This window comes from Channa argus, chromosome 4 (genome assembly GCF_033026475.1).
Source record: "Channa argus isolate prfri chromosome 4, Channa argus male v1.0, whole genome shotgun sequence".
In the NCBI taxonomy this organism is placed as follows: domain Eukaryota; kingdom Metazoa; phylum Chordata; class Actinopteri; order Anabantiformes; family Channidae; genus Channa; species Channa argus.
Window position 1 is genome coordinate 22,699,499 of NC_090200.1, and position 19,197 is coordinate 22,718,695.

Consider the following 19,197-nt stretch of genomic DNA (forward strand, 5'->3'; position numbering starts at 1 on the left):
CGGCACCGTGAAAACCATTCATTCAGATGAGACAGCAGTCATGTCAACAGGCTGCAGCACAGCTTCTAAGCAGACGCATAACATCCGCGGTCATCCCAGGGGACAATAGACTTATCTCAATAAGCTGTGGTAGTTTTACTATTAGCTTTGTTGTTAATATCATTTTATATATGTTTTTTTCATTCTGGAACACAAAGCATTTTGAAGGAGATTATACATATCTTATTTGATATTACAAATTATCTTGGATTTACACTAATTAATTTAAAAAGACTTGCATGCATGTAAAAGGTTATATTAACAAAAACTTAAGTAGGACAGTGTAAATTGCACTCTTTTGAATATACAGGCCTACATACAACCTTCAAGTTTACTCTTTATCACAATCACCATAAGTTGTTTTTTACTTTTGTGAAATAGTCTGTTTTTGTTACACGTAAAATGATTTTTTCACCGTACATCAACTAATGTACAGTTGTGTTTCAGTGTAATTATTAGTTTTGAGCTTGCTACTGTCAATATATTTACTTACCAAAATATAGGAATTGTTTGCTGTCAAACATTACGCACCATTGTCACAATAAATGTCACTAATGTCTGTAATGCTGTGCCTTACTATAATAGATTACAAGTAAGTTTCAATCTTTAAATGCAACTTATTAATTTTACTTTTTCCTACTAATAGAACACATGACATTCATATAGAATTAGAGTGACTAAATAGTAATTTTGTTTTTAAATTTAGATGGCCTATTAATTTCAACAAATAGTTTTCTTAGTGTTGTTAGCCTTGTCCCTCTGCTGGAATGGATGGAATTAATGCAGTGATACATCTTGTCAGCAATTTTGGTGGCAAATCTTGGGGGTGTTTCTGTCTCCACCACTGAAAGTAGAGCTGCCCTGGTACAAAGGCAGAGTGCATTAGGGGTTGTGCCATATGCCTCAGCAGGTGGCAGACAGACTGAATTAGCAGTGGTAATGCTTGAGGTTGAGCAACAGGGCACTCACTGTTTAATCAGGTTATCTGGGAGTAGAGCCACAGCAGTATGTCTGCAGGGGTTTAAGGTGGTGCTTAGAAGGACAGCAGGACAGTAACACAACCTTCCAAGTTAAATGATTCTGACCTGAAGCAAAGCTTTAAAACTGAAAAAAAAATAAATAAATTAGGAACATATCATTGCACTTTATTATTAAGAGCTTCAAATGAAGTTTCTTCTTGTCATTAAAGGTATAGTACGTAAAGTGAAGACATGGTTTCCGTGTCTGTGACATAGGGCTATGGTGTAGCAAACATTTTTATCTAGTCAATTAAGCAGATAAAGTAAAACATTATAGACCAAGGGCTATATCAGCAGAGTGCTATGACGAGTGGCCCTGTGGCTCAACTGTATCTTTTTATTTCTTAAAAGTTAGACTTGTTATGGTGGCTAAAGGATTGTTTGCTCATGGAGTAGGTGGTGTTGATGTTGGTGGTTTGTGTGTGTCCTTTATCTCTTGCCCACATACAGGGACTATGTGCACATCAGGCTTGTTTTCCTCTGTGCAGGGCAGCATATCCTGCACTCCAAAGCTCAGGAAATTACAGTCTAACCAAGCAGAAAACAGGAGTGGGATTTGGACAACAGGCTTCACCTTTCTCAGGCCTCAGGCCCAAAGTTACACCTTCTGTAAATGAGGAAAGCATTAGCTTGCTATGTGAAACAGCAGTGTATGTCTGCTATCTGCTGTATGTTTCTGAATGTCTCAGTTTGATCTGTATACGGCTTTCAATGTGTATCAGATGAATATCTTCACAGATATTTTTGCTTTCTTGCTCATCAACTCAGCTTTTTAACTTTAGTGTAAAACACATGTCATATACACAAAACACTAAATATATGTTAAAAAAATCTATAAACAAACACATAAACAATCCTCTGCACCTCTGCAACAGAATGATCTAAGACCAGGAACAAGATCCAGCCATAATCAGCCCAGTCAATCATCCAGGAAATGGATACATGGGTGAGTCATCTTGAACACTGACCAGCGTGATACTGTGAGAGATAAAAGAACATTTGACCCTGTGATTTCAGCACTCTGACCCTCTATATTCATTAAGATAATGTACATTTGCTAGGAGGTCTTCCATCTTACTACGTAGGAGCTGGCCAAAATTGTAGACAGTAGTGACAGGCTCATTTTTAACCTCTGAAACTCCATCAGGTCAATGAGTATTTGTGTAGCTGATTTTGTAGGTGATTAACCCCTGCCAGCTGATAGAAGAGCAGTGGTTTGTGATCTAAGATTCGAGATATTCACAAGCTGCGACTCTTGTCCATTTTCCTATAATCACTTTATTGTATAATAGTAGAGGTAGTTTATGACATGAATTTTGCTAGGCGTCAAACCGCATTCAATAAAATTCTCATTCTTAAGATATACAGTACATGTTCAGAAATGAGCATTGCAAAATTCATTGTAAGACTCAGACGCAGGTCAGTGGGTTGATACGGAGGAGCTATTTTAGAAATACTTTAAAATGTTTTAAAGGTTTAAGGTCGAAGATTTTAATTCCATAAACAGAGATACAGACCAACACTTAAGAGTGTTGACTTAACAGATTCAAATGTACAGGAAAGGTGGGTACAACAGCACCCTAGGAGCCAATAGTTTATCCTTTTACCTAGCCACAGTTCTTCAATCTCAGCAACATGATGGATTAATCAGAAATCCTCTACCTCTGACATCTTAGGAGAAGAAAACAGCCACAGCGTAAACAGAAATAATCCAAAAGGACAGATAGTGAGGGGGGGTAGCGACTGTAAAATTTCGATTCAACAACAAAACCGTGTCGGCAACCATGAGCTCTGTGCCTTTCGCTGGAATGTATAAGGATCAAATACTGCAAAGTCACCAAATTAGCAAATTGTAGAAATGAAGCGTTCTGTATGTCTGCAAAAATGAAAAGCCTGAAGCAATTTAATGCTTGCACTGTTTTTAATACAGTACTGTACACTGAATTTTAATACAGTATGTGAGACCGCGCGCAGTGAAATGCTGGCGTACAGTATGTGCACTGTGTGTAAAGAGGGGATTAGCATAATGAATATTTTTATTAAATTTTTTTGTGATAATTATGAAGAAAACTGGAGCAATAGTCAGAATTACAAGCAGCGGGAAAACTCATCAGGGAATTTAGCGACTGAGAAGAAGCCCACCAAGCTGCACCGTGTGTTTATGTGCCATTTTGTGAGGATCCCCCATGCCCTTCTGTCAGTGAGTTGGAGGATGGGTTTTGGGTTTTGAAGTGTTGCCATAGTAGGTTGGTTCTGCTGTCATATCAGGTCAGTAGAGGAGGGCTGCCTTACCTTTACCCCATCTCCATAAAATGCGAATGATGTAAATAGCTTTGTAGCCAACAAAAGGGTATGGAGGTAACTCACTGTAACCATGGTAGCAGGGAGAACGAATGCCTCTCCAAATGCTCCTTCCTTCTTTCATCACCTGACGCGGCGTGACGTTTTATAGAAAATACAATCTTTATATATAAAACCCTGTTCCTTGATGATCTATCAGCATTTTTACTAAATAAGAAATTTGTACAAATTTCACATTTATGTCATTATAAAGACAGAGGCAGAAGCCACAACACGAGTCACTTCCATAAAAGAGATCTGTCAACCGATGTCACCATTTGATATCTACTCTGTCAAAAATAGGTAAATATAAGTAAAAAGGTCTTTCTTTGTTTATACAGTTTGACAACTTAACAAAACTTTTTGACGGAGCTGCAAAGCAATATTTTTTTTTAAAAGCTGGGATATTTAAAAATCTAAAAGTCAAAATAGCTGTCAATTCACATCTTGGCCTTTCTAGAGCTGAGATAAGTCCATCTGTTTTTTTTTTTAAAGGGAGCCCTCAGTTTGTTATGGCGCACTGTAGCTTGACGGACAGAATATAGGGTGCAGGGTATCGTGCCTTTTAGATCTGCTGTCATAGGACATCACAAGGAAAGATGCCACTTTTTGCTGCAAGGCACAGGGCAAAAAACCTAACTAGATATGTCGAGAAAGAAATCTTAGAGGAATACAATTTTCACTTGAAAATAATGGCCGCTGTAGCTGTATGCTTTTTGGTCCACATGAAATTTCGCCTTGTCCAAAGTAAGCACGTACAAAACACTCAGCACCCTTATTGCTGCAATGACCTGCATTACCAAGGGTCATCTCTCTACTTGTGTAAACAAGACTGTTATTTATCTCTTCACGTTCTATCCTTCCTCTGTTGTAAGCCAATTAGAGTCCATCCTCACCACTCTCGACCCGACCCAAGCTTGTCATAACTGCACTGATAAGCCCTCTCCCTTCCTCTCCATTTTCCATTTCATTAACATTTATTTTCACCCTAATTGAGCTTAATAAGAAAATAATGTTTGACATTAAATCATTGTGAACATGTGGCCTAGCTGATCACTGTGTCTGTTTGTTCTAGCACAGCAAATGTTTACTTTGTCAGGGGTTTGTTTGTTTGCCTCGCTGTGTTCGGTGGTTCCTGTAATAACCTACTTAGAATACCCAGTTTCCATCTGTCTTGAGTTGACCCCCTGCTGTTGTTATGCTGAAGTTAGACTGTGCTTTTCTTAAATGCGTTTCCCAACTTTTGCTTGGCTTGGCATTTTACTTGCAACAGTGTCTGCATCTATGCATTTCAAGCTGAGCCTTCAAAACTCTCACCATTGCATTTAGATACCAAGTCAGCAAACTTTATATATTTCATTTCTTCAAAGTCTGAGGTGATGTTATATATATATAGTACACTGACCTTGTGGGGAGGATGGATTATTCCCAATAATAATCAAAATGATACTATAAAATAAAAAGGAGAAGGAAAGGGATGGAAGGAAAGTAGCAGGTCTGTTCAAATTGACTTTGGTTGTATATTTGTCGTAGCTCTAGTGTGGTGGCTAAAACCTTTAAGGAACCAAAAACGCGAACATATAGGCAGGTGGACCTCAAGCTGCATCATTTCGCAAGGCCTGTAATAACTTGCAGCTGGCTGCACAGAAATGAGATGGAGATTTTAATGCTGTATGAATGGACCCACATCCGGAGGGGGCAGAAAAGTAATCTATATCCATAACATTCACTACCCTAAGGAAATAAGTAATTTAATTATTTAGCACTTTTCTAGATCTGATGTCACAAGATGCTTCACAACATAAAAAAAAAATTGATTAAAAAACACACATGCATGCAGTATAAAAACTGGATAAGGTGACAGAGCAGACTCGAAAGAAAGTCCTAATAAATGGACCTGTCAACATATTTTCCAGATTTTAGGAGCCACAATTTCAAAAATACATTCTTGTTTGGACTGGAGTCTGGAGTTAGGGACAGCCAACAGGCCCTGATCACCTTAAAGACCTACAGGAGAGGTTGCAGGGGATCTTTGGACCATGTAAAGATCTGAAAGTAATGAAAATGTTCTTGCATTTGATAGAGAGACATTGCAACGAGATCAAGAGTGATGCTACTTTTTGAAAAGCTCTTTAAGAGCTTAGCAGCAGCGTTGTCCAAGATAGAAAATGTAGGCCTACTAAAAAATAAATTTAAAAAAGCAGGGATTTGGACAATTATTATATTTATTAAAATGCAATACATTAAATTGAGATGTATTAATAAGATATAATCTCTATTTGTGAAAATTATTTCAAAATATTGTCAGCTAGTAGAAAGGGTCATCCACTAATATCAGGGTCATATAAAAGGATTCCATGTTATTCCTGTGACTTAGGAATTCTATGGATACAATCAGCGATTGACGGGAGAGGTTTAAAGAAGGTGTCTTTAAAACCTTTTACTTGTTTTTTAACCGGAAATACAATTGATCAGCACTAAATGATCTGCATAATATAAAGCTACTCTGCAAATGTTTTCTACACTTTAACACCACAGATTAATTGACACATTAATATGTTTAAATTTGACTTGTAGCTGCAGCTCATGTCTGTAAAAGTTGTTGAAAGACACGATTCTTCAGACAGTAGTTTTAAGGTGAATTAACATGATAAAACAGGGTGAGCGCTTCATCTATAGCATGGATATTAATGCTTCATGAAGTTATTGTGAAGTTTTACATGGGTAAAACAGCATCAAATAAAAAATAAAATGACCCTGCATCATTGCTGACGCTTTTATTTATTTTTCATAAAGCAATCTACTTGCCCGAGTAAAGAGTAAGAGGGGAGCGTTTATATTGAGTCCTGCTGTGCATCACAGGGTCAAAGGCTGCACTGAGATCTCACTGTACACAGAGCGTTGTCCTGTACCATCATGCATTAATACATCATTTAAAAATCTAACGTGATGCAGCTTCTGGAAAGCTGACAAATACAGTAACATCTATGCTGTGTTTATTTAGAGCAACTTTGAGCTGGATTGCTATGACTTTTCTGTAAATGTTTGGCTATGAAGGACAGCGTCGAGATGGGCCTGTTAATTTGAGGCAGATAAGAATTAGGATCTTTTTTTAGTGGTTGAATAGTAGCGTGTTTAAAATATGTAGGCACACAACCAGACATCAAATTATTTTAAGCATATGAGGACCAATAGACCCAATGACATTTTTAAACAAAGGAGACAGTAAAATGTCAAGGGGACAAGATGGAGGGTTTGGACTGTTGATCAGCTCATTTGGATCTAATAGTGAGATGACTACAGACTGTGTAATGCAGGAAAAATGACAGCATCATTTCTATATATGGATAATAGATTTGACATTTCTTTTGTTCAGAAAAATGTGACCTAAAACATAATGCATGGGAGGTTTGTGTTATAAACATTTTAAAGGTTTGAAATTATCATGTCACGCTTCAATACATATAGTCCTTTAGGTCATTGATGTATAATTTGGCAAACACTGTATATTTAAGCCTGCAATTAACAGATTTTGTGTTATTTGGGAGAAACAGGAACAAATCCAACCTATTATCATCATATACAGTTGAAATGTTGAGCTTAGCTTAACTCAATAAGCAAACATCAATCTATTTAGCTATTAACATTTATTTGGAGTGGTACTTCTATTGACCAGGTAAACATTAGACCATAATTCACTCCCCTCTCATCTCTGTTTTTGGTTTTCACTACATACTAAGGTAAATAGGATCTGGCAGATAATGATGCTGGGCAGATAATATACTGTATAGTGAGTTTTAAGAGCATCTATGTGAAAAATTGCCTGCTGCAGCAGGAAACAAGGCTGATTAGAGTGGAGAAACAGAACCAAAACAATAATTCTGTGCCGGAAAACCAAAAACTATGAGCAAAAAAAGTCCTCAAACATTCAACAAAGCTGAGAGGAAGAGCAGAATCTGCTGATAATTATCTCTGGCTACGGTATTACATGGAACACCTTTCACATAAAGTATATAAAGCAATGTTAATAAAAAAATATTGAATATAACAGGTTTAATATCTAACATGTAAAAAAAATGGCTTTGCCACATGAAAATGAAAAACTGAGTTTTCTGTTTCACTTTGCCTATAAAATACCTTCAGAGTAATGGCGATTTTAATCTACCTCTGAATATTTCATGTTTCATCCCCACACAAGCCATTAGCCACAGTGGAGAAAAGAGACATGCTTAATAAATGTGACTGGGACAGCCTGCCAGGACCACTGGGTGCTATAAATGTGATACAGTCGTCATTCTGCACACAGCGTAGGGCCAGTGATAAAGGGTAAAGCTACGTTTGATTGGAGACCCTTGTTCTGAGTTATGACTGGGAGGAAGAGCATGATATCACAAAGACCTGGTTGGGAAAAGAACACAGAAGTGGAAAAACAGCACTGAGACACCGTGAAAGCTTGTGTACAGTGCACATGCATAGCAGTGCATAGAGACACATATGAAGCCTCTGCTATCAGGGAATTCTATTATCATTACTACTTTCAGATGATGAGCGATACTTATGGCTCAGACAATATGAATGGCATAATTGATGTTACAAGCCAATTCTCTCCAGCCCGTTGAAACAATGGTATATTAGACAGGTTTCTTTTTTTTCCCACTGTGATGGAATTACTTGTCCATTGACTGAAACTTCCAATGAAATTTCTGAACTTTTATAGTCAGAATATGAAGGCAATGCAACCGCAAGGGGGCACAAGCCAGTGTCTTCTTGTGCCAGTCCCAAGTCTGGATAAATGCAGAGGGTTGTGGCAGGAAGGGCATCCGACGTAAAACACATGCCAAATCAAACATGCGAATCGTGACAAAGACTTCCATACCGGATCGGTCGGGGCCCGGGTTAACAACGACCGCCACCGGTGCTGTTGACCTACAGGGTACCGGTGGAAATTGGACTACTGTTGGTCGAAGACGAAGAAGAAGAGGAGGAAGGTGTGTTCGTAGGCAGAGAGAGAAGAGGAAAGCTAAGAATCTAGGACTGACAGTAGGGACTTTGAATGTTGGTACTATGACAGGGAAGGCTAGGGAGTTGATCGACATGATGCAGAGAAGGAAGGTGGACATACTGTGTGTCCAGGAGACCAGGTGGAAAGGTAGCAAGGCTAGAAGCTTAGGAGCAGGGTTTAAGTTGTTTTACCATGGGTCAGATAGGAAGAGAAATGGAGTAGGAGTTATATTGAAAGAGGATTTTGTGAGGAATGTTCTAGAGGTGAAAAGAGTATCAGACAGGTTGATGAGTCTGAAGCTGGAAGTTGAAGGGGTGATGTTCAATGTTGTGAGTGGTTATGCCCCACAGGTAGGATGTGAGTTAGAAGAGAAGGAGAAATTCTGGAGTGAGTTAGATGAAGTGATGCAGAGCATCCCCAGAGGTGAGAGAGTTGTCATTGGTGCAGATTTCAATGGGCATGTAGGTGAAGGGAACAGAGGTGATGAGACTGTTATGGGCAGGTTTGGTGTTCAGGACAGGAACGCAGAAGGTCAGATGGTGGTTGACTTTGCAAAGAGGATGGAAATGGCTGTAGTAAACACTTTCTTTCAGAAGAGGCAGGAACATAGGGTGACGTACAAGAGCGGAGGGAGAAGCACTCAGGTAGACTACATCTTGTGTAGACGTTGTAATCTGAAAGAGATCAGTGACTGTAAAGCATTGGTAGGGGAGAGTGTAGCCAGACAACACAGGATGGTGGTGTGTAAAATGATGCTGGTGGTGAGGAAGATAAGGAGGACTAAGGCAGAGCAGAGGACGAAGTGGTGGAAGTTGAAAAAGGAAGAATGTCGTTTAGTTTTCAGGGAGGAGCTGAGACAGACTCTGGGTGGTTTGGAGGTGCTTCCAGATGACTGGACTACTACAGCTAATTTGATCAGGGAGACAGGTAGGAGGGTACTCGGTGTGTCATCTGGAAAGAGGAAAGCGGACAAGGAGACTTGGTGGTGGAACGAGGAAGTTCAGGAGTGTATACAGAGAAAGAGGTTAGCTAAGAAGAAGTGGGACACTGAGAGGACTGAAGAGAGTAGACAGGAGTACAGGGAGATACAGCGTAAGGTGAAGATAGAGGTGGCAAAGGCCAAACAAAGAGCATATGAGGACTTGTATGCTAGGTTGGGCACTAAAGAGGGAGAAGTGGATTTGTACAGGTTGGCAAGACAAAGAGATAGAGATAGAAAGGATGTGCAGCAGGTTAGGGTGATTAAAGATAAGGATGGAAATGTATTGACAGGTGCCAGGAGTGTGATGGGAAGATGGAAGGAGTACTTTGAAGAGTTGATGAACGAGGAAAATGAAAGGGAACGAAGAGTAGAAGAGGTGACTGGTGTGGAGCAGGAAGTAGCAAAGATTAGTAAGAGTGAAGTGAGGAGGACATTGAAGAGGATGAAGAGCGGAAAAGCAGTTGGTCCTGATGACATACCTGTGGAGGTATGGAAGTGTCTAGGAGAGGTGGCAGTAGAGTTTTTGACTAGTTTGTTTAACAAGATCTTGGAGAGTGAGAGGATGCCAGAGGACTGGAGGAAAAGTGTACTGGTACCAATTTTTAAGAACAAGGGAGATGTGCAGAGCTGTGGCAACTACAGAGGAATAAAGCTGATGAGTCACACAATGAAGTTGTGGGAAAGAGTAGTGGAAGCTCGGCTAAGGGCAGAGGTGAACATTTGTGAGCAGCAATATGGTTTCATGCCTAGAAAGAGTACAACAGATGCAGTATTTGCTTTGAGGACGCTGATGGAGAAGTACAGAGAGGGTCATAGGGAGTTGCATTGTGTCTTCATAGATTTAGAAAAAGCGTATGACAGGGTGCCGAGAGAGGAGCTGTGGTATTGTATGAGGACGTCTGGAGTGGCAGAGAAGTATGTTAGAGTGGTGCAGGACATGTATGAGCGCTGTAAGACAGTGGTGAGGTGTGCTGTAGGTGTGACAGAGGAGTTTAAGGTGGAGGTGGGTCTGCATCAAGGATCGGCTTTGAGCCCCTTCTTGTTTGCTCTGGTGATGGACAGACTGACAGATGAGGTTAGACAAGAATCTCCCTGGACTATGATGTTTGCAGATGACATTGTTATTTGTAGTGAGAGCAGGGAGCAGGTGGAGGAAAATCTAGAGAGGTGGAGGTCTGCTCTGGAAAACAGAGGAATGAAGCTTAGCCGCAGCAAGACAGAATACATGTGTGTCAATGAGAGGGACCCAGGTGGAACGGTGAGGTTACAGGGAGCAGAGGTGAAGAAGGTGCAGGACTTTAAGTACTTAGGGTCAACGGTTCAGAGCAACGGTGAGTGTGGAAAAGAGGTGAAGAGGCGAGTGCAGGCAGGTTGGAACGGGTGGAGAAAAGTGTCAGGTGTGTTGTGTGATAAAAGAGTATCAGCGAGAATGAAAGGAAAGGTGTTCAAGACGGTGGTGAGACCAGCAATGTTGTTCGGCTTAGAGACAGTGGCACTGAAGAAAAGACAGGAGGCAGAGCTGGAGGTAGCAGAGCTTAAGATGTTGAGGTTCTCTTTGGGAGTGACGAGGATGGACAGGATCAGGAATGAGTACATCAGAGGGACAGCTCATGTTAGATGTTTTGGAGATAAAGTCAGAGAGGCCAGATTGAGGTGGTTTGGACATGTTCAGAGGAGAAACTGTGAATATATCGGTAGAAGGATGCTGAGGTTGGAGCTGCCAGGCAGGAGGTCTAGAGGAAGACCAAAGAGGAGATTTATGGATGTAGTGAGGGAGGACATGAAGTTAGTTGGTGTGAGTGAAGAGGATGCAGAGGATAGAGTTAGATGGAGGCACATGATTCGCTGTGGCGACCCCTGAAAGGGAGCAGCCGAAAGGAAAAGAAGAAGAAGTCAGAATATGAAGGCAAAATCATTAAGAGATGGATTTTGGAAAGCAGTCGTGCCTAGTTTCAATCTGAAGCTGGCAGTCAGATATGTAATCAAGTCAAACACATTTGGTGTGTGGTTAAAGCTGAAATCCATATCATATTCCAGTTATCCTAATGTTATTTTAAGTCATCTGCATGGTGAGCAATGTTGAATTTTATAGAGTCTCTGGTGCATAGCTGGCCTCATCCCTGGATAGTTTTAATAAAGCATGTCTCTGTCGTATTTATACCACACAATGTTTTCCACCTTACACATATATATTGATATAAACAGCAAAATTTCTTTTCTTCTTTTCCTTTCGGCTGTTCCCTTTCAGGGGTCGCCACAGCGAATCATGTGCGTCCATCTAACCCTGTCCTCTGCATCCTCTTCTCTGACACCAACTAACTCTCTGCCTACATCCATAAATCTCCTCTTTGGTCTTCCTCTTGACCTCCTGCCTGGCAGCTCCAACCTCAACATCCTTCTACCGATATATTCACAGTCTCTCCTCTGAGCATGTCCAAACCACCTCAATCTGGCCTCTCTGACTTTATCTCCTCATTCCTGATCCTGTCCATCCTCGTCACTCCCAAAGAGAACCTCAACATCTTACATCCAGCTCTGCCTCTTGTCTTTTCTTTAGTGCCATTGTCTCTAAGCCGAGCAACATCGCTGGTCTCACCACGGTCTTGAACACCTTTCCTTTCATTCTCACTGATACTCACACAACACACATGACACTGTTCTCCACCCGTTCCAACCTGCCTGCACTCGCCTATTCACCGCTTTCCCACACTCTCCGTTGCTCTGAACTGTTGACCCTAAGTACTTAAAGTCCTGCACCTTCTTCACCTCTGCTCCCTGTAACCTCACCGTTCCACCTGGGTCCCTCTCATTCACACACATGTATTCTGTCTTGCTGCGGCTAAGCTTCATTCCTCTGTTTTCCAGAGCAGACCTCCACCTCTCTAGATTTTCCTCCACCTGCTCCCTGCTTTCACTACAAACCACAATGTCATCTGCAAACATCATAGTCCATGGAGATTCCTTTCTAACCTCATCTGTCAGCCTGTCCATCACCAGAGCAAACAAGAAGGGGCTCAAAGCCGATCCTTGATGCAGACCCACCTCCACCTTGAACTCCTCTGTCACACCTACAGCACACCTCACCACGGTCTTAGAGTACTCATACATGTCCTGCACCACTCTAACATACTTCTCTGCCACTCCACACGTCCTCATACAATACCACAGCTTCACTCTCTACAAAGACACAATGCAACTCCCTATGACCTTCTCCATCAGCGTCCTCAAATCAAATACTGCGTCTGTTGTACTCTTTCTAGGCATGAAACCATATTGCTGTTCACAAATGTTCACCTCTGCCCTTAGCCGAGCTTCCACTACTCTTTCCCACAATTTCATTGTGTGGCTCATCAGCTTTATTCCTCTGTAGTTGCCACAGCTCTGCACATCTCCCTTGTTCTTAAAAATTGCCACCCGTACACTTCTCCTCCAGTCCTCTGGCATCCTCTTACTCTCCAAGATCTCGTTAAACAAACTAATCAGAAACTCTACTGCCACCTCTCCTAGACACTTCCATACCTCCACAGGTATGTCATCAGGACCAACTGCCTTTCCACTCTTCATCCTGTTCAGCGTCCTCCTCACTTCACTCTTGCTAATCTTTGCTACTTCCTGCTCCACACCAGTCAACTCTTCTATTCTCTGTTCTCTTTCATTTTCCTCATTCATCAACTCTTCAAAGTTCTCCTTCCATCTTCCCATCACACTCCTGGCACCTGTCAATACATTACCATCCTTATCTTTAATCACTCTAACCTGCTGCACCACTTTGTCGTCTGCTCTGCCTTTGTCATCTTCATCTTCCTCACCACAGGATCGTCATTTTACACATGACCATCCTGTGTTGTCTGGCTATACTCTCCCCTACCAATGCATTACAGTCACTGATATCTTTCAGATTACAACGTCTACACAAGATGTAGTCCACCTGAGTGCTTCTACCTATGCTCTTATATATTACCCTATTTTCCTGCCTCTTCTGGAAGAAAGTGCTCACTACAGCCATTTCCATTCTCTTTGCAAAGTCTACCACCATCTGTGCTTCTGCATTCCTGTCCTGAAGACCAAACCTGCCCATCACATTCTCATCACCTCTGTTCCCTTCACCTACATGCCCATTGAAATCTTCCCCAATCACCACTCTCTCACCTCTGGGGATGCTCTGCATCACTTCATCTAACTCACTCCAGAATTTCTCCTTCTCTTTTAACGCACATCCTACCTGTGGGGCATAACAACTCACAACATTGAACATCACCCCATTAATTTCCAGCTTCAGACTCATCAACCTGTCTGATACTCTTTTTACCTCTAGAACATTCCTCACCAACTCCTCTTTCAGGAAACTCCTACTCTATTTCTCTTCCTATTCTCTTCCTATATGAACCCTGCTCCTAAGCTTCTAGCTTTGCTACCTTTCCACCTGGTCTCCTGGACACACAGAATATCCACCTTCCTTTGCTGCATCAAAATGATGATCATTTTAAGATACAGTAGCTAATCCAAATAAACAGCAGGCTCCAACAATATGTCATTTATAAAACAAAGAGAAGAAGAAGAAGAAGAAGAAGCTCAAAAAGAGGATAACCACTTTTACTTTTTTAAGATCATGGTGAATACTGGTGTCAAAACCTCTATACTGTGGAACCAAGTAAGAAGGATGAGGCCTTTATAGCTGAATCAGCTACTTTTGGACAGGTAATGTACCCTTTGCTACTACCACTTTGAATAAATCACCCTTATTTCTTGACATGATAGCTGTGTGTAACCATGTATGGATAATTCTGCCTAGTAATGAAATACGTCTTTAAGATCATGAGCTCTAGGAAAGGCATCCTAATAAAGTCAGGAACAATCCCAAATCTTAATTTATGAAATACTCAAAAATAAATGCTTTAGTCTACAGATCTGCCTGTGTTCAGGTTTTTGTATTTCAAGGTCTTCAAATTAAGGTCATTCTCTCTTTGCATATTATTTAGTGGGGTTATTGTGTCATTAACTCTCTCTGTGCCGAGCCAAACATTTCCATAGTTCTTAGTAACAAAAATATTGGGGAGGTCCTCAGATTTTCATTCTGTGCTATGTGTTCTTCTTCATTGTCCTCTTCATCATCCCCCCCATTCCCCCTTTGTTCTTCTGGGTTCTGTTTATTAACTTCTGTTACAGCCACCGAGGACCCAAAAACTTTATTTTACTGAGCTGTCAAAACACTTTGAGGTTATAAGCAAAAACTATTAGATAAGCATGGCTGCTTTGAAGGTGTGTGTGCTTCTTTAGCTATCTCTGTATGTGAGTCTATAATCTTTGTTTTGTAAATTATAGTAGCAATGCTGACAGAGTGGAAAAAGTATGTGCCTCAAGTCTCAAATTAATACAGGGCAAAGACTTGAAAGAGCCGAACAATTTTAGCTTAGTTGAATTAACTGAATTCAGAAAAATCTCTCTTAAAAATATAAAACTGATTTTTTTCTTTCTAAGCCTTCCTCTCAATGGAACAACACCGCATGTCCATGACTACCCCTACAGAGGCCAATACGATTTCACAGCAATTTCTTAAACGGCCCTAGATCAAGAGTACGTCTCTCTTTCTCCCTGTCACACACAGACACACACATACACACACACGCATGCACACACACAAACACACCGCTGTCGGCTTTGTGTCACTATTTAAGTGGGGACAACTTACATCTTCAGTCTTTTTGGTACATAGACCATGGTGACATGCAACCCACAACACAGCTTCACTCAACACCAACATGACTAATCGACTAAGTCACCTTTTTTTTAATCAACTTTCAATCATCTGTAAAGCATTTTAAATTGCATTAATCTGGATGAAAGGTGTTATATAAATAAAGTTTTGATTGAATTGTATAATCAGTCAGAGGAATGTAAAACACTTGCGTAAGTGTTTACTGCATTTATTCATACAATCTCTTTCACCTAGTGAAACTAAACTTCACCTTCATGTTATTTACTGCTTCTATACCTGTCACTCTCACATACACAATTTGTAATTTTTTTTCCCTCTTCAGTCAGCAACTGGCGCATTATCTAAATAATTAAGCTAACATTAGCTCCATGTGCTGAATAGAAAACATCATCTGTGGTGATTTGGGTTTTTTCAAAAGGTTTCAAATCGTGGGATTTTTAAATAAGCGATTGCTCATGCAAGTGCATTGCTGTTTTTTACTATATCCTTTTGAAACTTTGTGAACCCTTCACACATGTTTTTATGATAATAACAGTTGAGGTTATAGCTGCAAAAGGGGGTAACACCAGGTACTAAAGGCACGGGTTCACGTTTGTCCTGAGCATTTCTGAATATAACCATGAAAATGTTTTTACAGCTTGAAAAAATATTTGCATACAGCATAAACAACAGATCCTCATTATTCTGAGTAAACATAATCCTTTTGCTGTTACTGAGGTCTTTGCTATAAGAGGCCAACATTCCAATCCACTATGGCCAGAAAAATGTATCATGTATTAAATATTACAACGACAGTCCAATCAGTAAGGAAGTGTCTTTGTTAATCCAAAACCTGATTTTAACAACGCTAACCATTTTGATTTGCGCCTTAACCTTAAAACTTGTATTCTGCCCCTAAACATGTCTTTACCTGTGATTGTTGCATAATCATAAGCTGTTGTTATATTTTCTATGACAAAGACAGTCCACAATGTTAGCTGCCTGCTGGCATAAGGGGCAATCATTTTACCACATTTCACAAAAAGCTTGGCAACATTGAAAGGGGTGTGGTTTCAACACATACTTCCTAACATGGACTAGGGGACCAGGACAACTGTCTCACAAGACCAGGGATCTTGTGTGACAATAGGGACAAACTACCTTTATGGGCATTCAGATTGGAAGACTAATTAGTAAAAGCAGATCTCCACAGTGTTATGGGCACACTGTCAAAAGCGGGCATGACAGTAAAGACATAATGTCTCAATCCTAGATCAGTCACTTCTTCAGTGCCCTTGATGTATTTTTAGCATTGATGTTTTTCAAGCAGACTATTCATATCATTTTTTCATGGAATACTACATTGGTCTGTTAATGACAGCTGATAATGTCAAAGGTACTTTGACAAAGGAAAGTCCTGAACCAGAACATAACCAGTGAGCAAATTGTTCTTATACTAATGCCAGAGTGGGGAAAGACAAAAGATCTCCTCTCAGGCTCCTTTTCTTGCCTTGCTTTCCTCTCACATCTGTTGGTATTTACTGAGTGAATTATTTCTGAGATTTTACAAAAGCCAGTTAGCTTATCAACAGCTTGCACCCAGCTGAACACCCTCACTCACGTCTGGTTTCAGAAAACAGGATAAGATCAATTGACTGACTTTAAAAAGTCGATTTTCTCTGCCCCCCTTTCCCTTTCTATTCTAGGGGAAAGGCTTTCTTCAGGCAGACAATTCTGAGGAGGCCTAAACCAGCAGGCATCATAAACAGGCTCTAATGTTCTTTTATGATACAGGAAACCCACAACTTCTAACTGCATCCTCCACCAAAAAACACTATATAGTTTGTACTGCCAGGTTTCCAAATCAAAATGCTTTTTCACAAACCCATGCCTATAATGTCAAGGCTTTGTCCATGTGCCAGTATTCTGAAGGTTCTATGCTGATAGACTGATGGAAGTCATTTTGTAGATTTTGTAGAGCTACAGATAATTCTAACAATTTAATTCAGGAATTGCTAAGTCTGATAAAGTCAACAATAAATGTGTGACATAACATGAGCATGAAAGAGCCTAGGAAGACAAAAAGGTAAGAAAATAAATACACACAAGCACGATAACTGCCAGACCTAATAAAGGCACACACACACACACACACACACACACACACACAAATTCTCTGACCATGTAGGAGTCAGTGGCCTCCCGGTCCAGTGAGCGGCTGACTGACACTTCTCCTGTGTCTTTGTCAATGAAGAAGAGACCTTTGGGATCCTGGTCAGCACCTGGGCCTTTCAGTCGAAAGATATGGTTTTCTGACTTCTCTGGTGAAATCACCTGCACAGACACGCAAACGTCAATAACTCCAATTGTAAGCTGTTCCCATTTAATTCAGAGTTAGCCTGTTTCCTGAAGCATGAATTAGAATTAGTGAATTGCCGCTTTTATTTTTTTTTCTTTCCTTTATCAAAGGACTGCATACTGAAAAACAGTTTTTATTAGAATTTGTTGACATACATTTGGGCACAACATGCTTACTGGGCCTTGCATGGTGATGCAAATCACTCACAGCTACTAATTAAAAATTTATATCAGACAAGACTTTGATTTGATTTCATCAGTTGGCCAATAAACTCATGTAAGATAAGAAAGTTAGTATCCGCTCCCTGAGCACTGGAAGCTTGCTGTACCCACTTGTTAAAGCATGGTAGAATTACTTTTAGAAAAAGAAAGTGGAAGAAATACTTAAATATTAAAATCGCTAAAGACCATGTAAGGAATATTTTGAGCCAAACACAATTAGAAATGGCTGCATGCAGTGGCGATATTCTTATTGAATGCTACCAAGATTGTTCAACATGTAGAACAATCCAGTTCTCTCTGAGAGGATATGACAGGATGATCTAACCCAATGACTTTTTGGATAGATGTACTTACATGAGACTGTCGTAGCCAGCAGCATCCACAGGTACCACGGCAACAGGAATGGGCAGATTTTAAAAAAAGGAAAAGAAACACAGAAAACAGCACGTTAGGTCAACACAACACAGCCAAAATAGCATCATAATAGCAAAATCTACCATAATTTTCCAAAAACTGAAGTGTGAGAATATCAGTTTTAAGGGAGAACTACTTTTCTACTCTAGGCTACATGTAAGTGGCTGGGAAAATGTTGGTTCGGAGCAAAGAGATGTTGAACAGCAGTTACTTTTACAAAAATTACTGCCAAGCAAAAAAAGACAGCAGATGTCAGAGGAGATGTTCCATAATACCAACGAACCAATTATGACACAGAAGGACTGAGTGGACTAAACACAGCTGTTGAATTTCTAAAGAGGTGCCCGTCAGGCTATGGCAAGAACCTAAAAGCACACATGCCCATGTATAAATTATGAAGTAGATACAGGTGGTAAATATCTCAGTAGACATTTCCAGGACAATGTCAATGACTCAAGGCTGGTATGTCACAGATCTATGCCGCAGTCCATAAGGTCCATGTATCTGATTGACTCTGGATATCCTAGAGGTCAAGATAACACTTTGAACTCGTTATGTTTCTAAAATCTCTCCTGAAGAAGCTTTGCACAGCGGCCATACACGTTAACCTGCCGAAAGTAGGATTAAGTAGGTACTACATGTCAAAATAACTTCCATAGGAATGCCAATGGCCAAGGCTTCGCAACAAGCATCTTACTTCCTCCACCAGTTTGTCTTCTTCCCATACTGTATTCTGCTGCCATAGTTTTCTCATTTCAGATTAATGTTATTCTCTTATTCTATTAAGTTATTCTGTTTATGAAAACAATCTATACAAAATACTGGCATACGCCACTCAACCACAACATTAATACGACTGGGTGAAACATTTCTAATATATATCTTAATATTTACTTTAACAAACAACTTTGTTGTAACATAGCCAAGATTTTTTTGCGATTAGCACGACCATTACATTGGACAAGATAGTTACAGAAACCTGTGATTATATTATGGTGTCACTGCTGTGCTTCTGTTAGTGTTGCTTTCAAATGTGCCAACAAATAAAACTATGCAAAACCACTTTGGCTTTTGGCGTTGCTGGTTTAGTAACAGGTTCGGCATGTTTGAGCTAGAAGCTCTTAAA

General features: G+C 40.2%; 1 protein-coding gene across 2 annotated transcripts in view; it reads right to left on the reverse strand.

The window, feature by feature from the left end:
• The window catches only part of cdh13 (cadherin 13, H-cadherin (heart)), a 307,186-nt gene that overhangs the window by 151,634 nt on the left and 136,355 nt on the right, over nt 1–19,197 (reverse strand). The window contains exons 5-6 of one of the 2 annotated variants that reach the window (XM_067502517.1): nt 18,012–18,017; nt 17,259–17,411 (exon numbers count right to left, since the gene is read on the reverse strand). In XM_067502517.1, coding sequence (XP_067358618.1) covers nt 17,259–17,411; nt 18,012–18,017 — 159 coding nt within the window. Of the gene's footprint in view, nt 1–17,258; nt 17,412–18,011; nt 18,018–19,197 lie in introns of those variants that run through there. The other variant, XM_067502516.1, reaches the window with a different exon arrangement.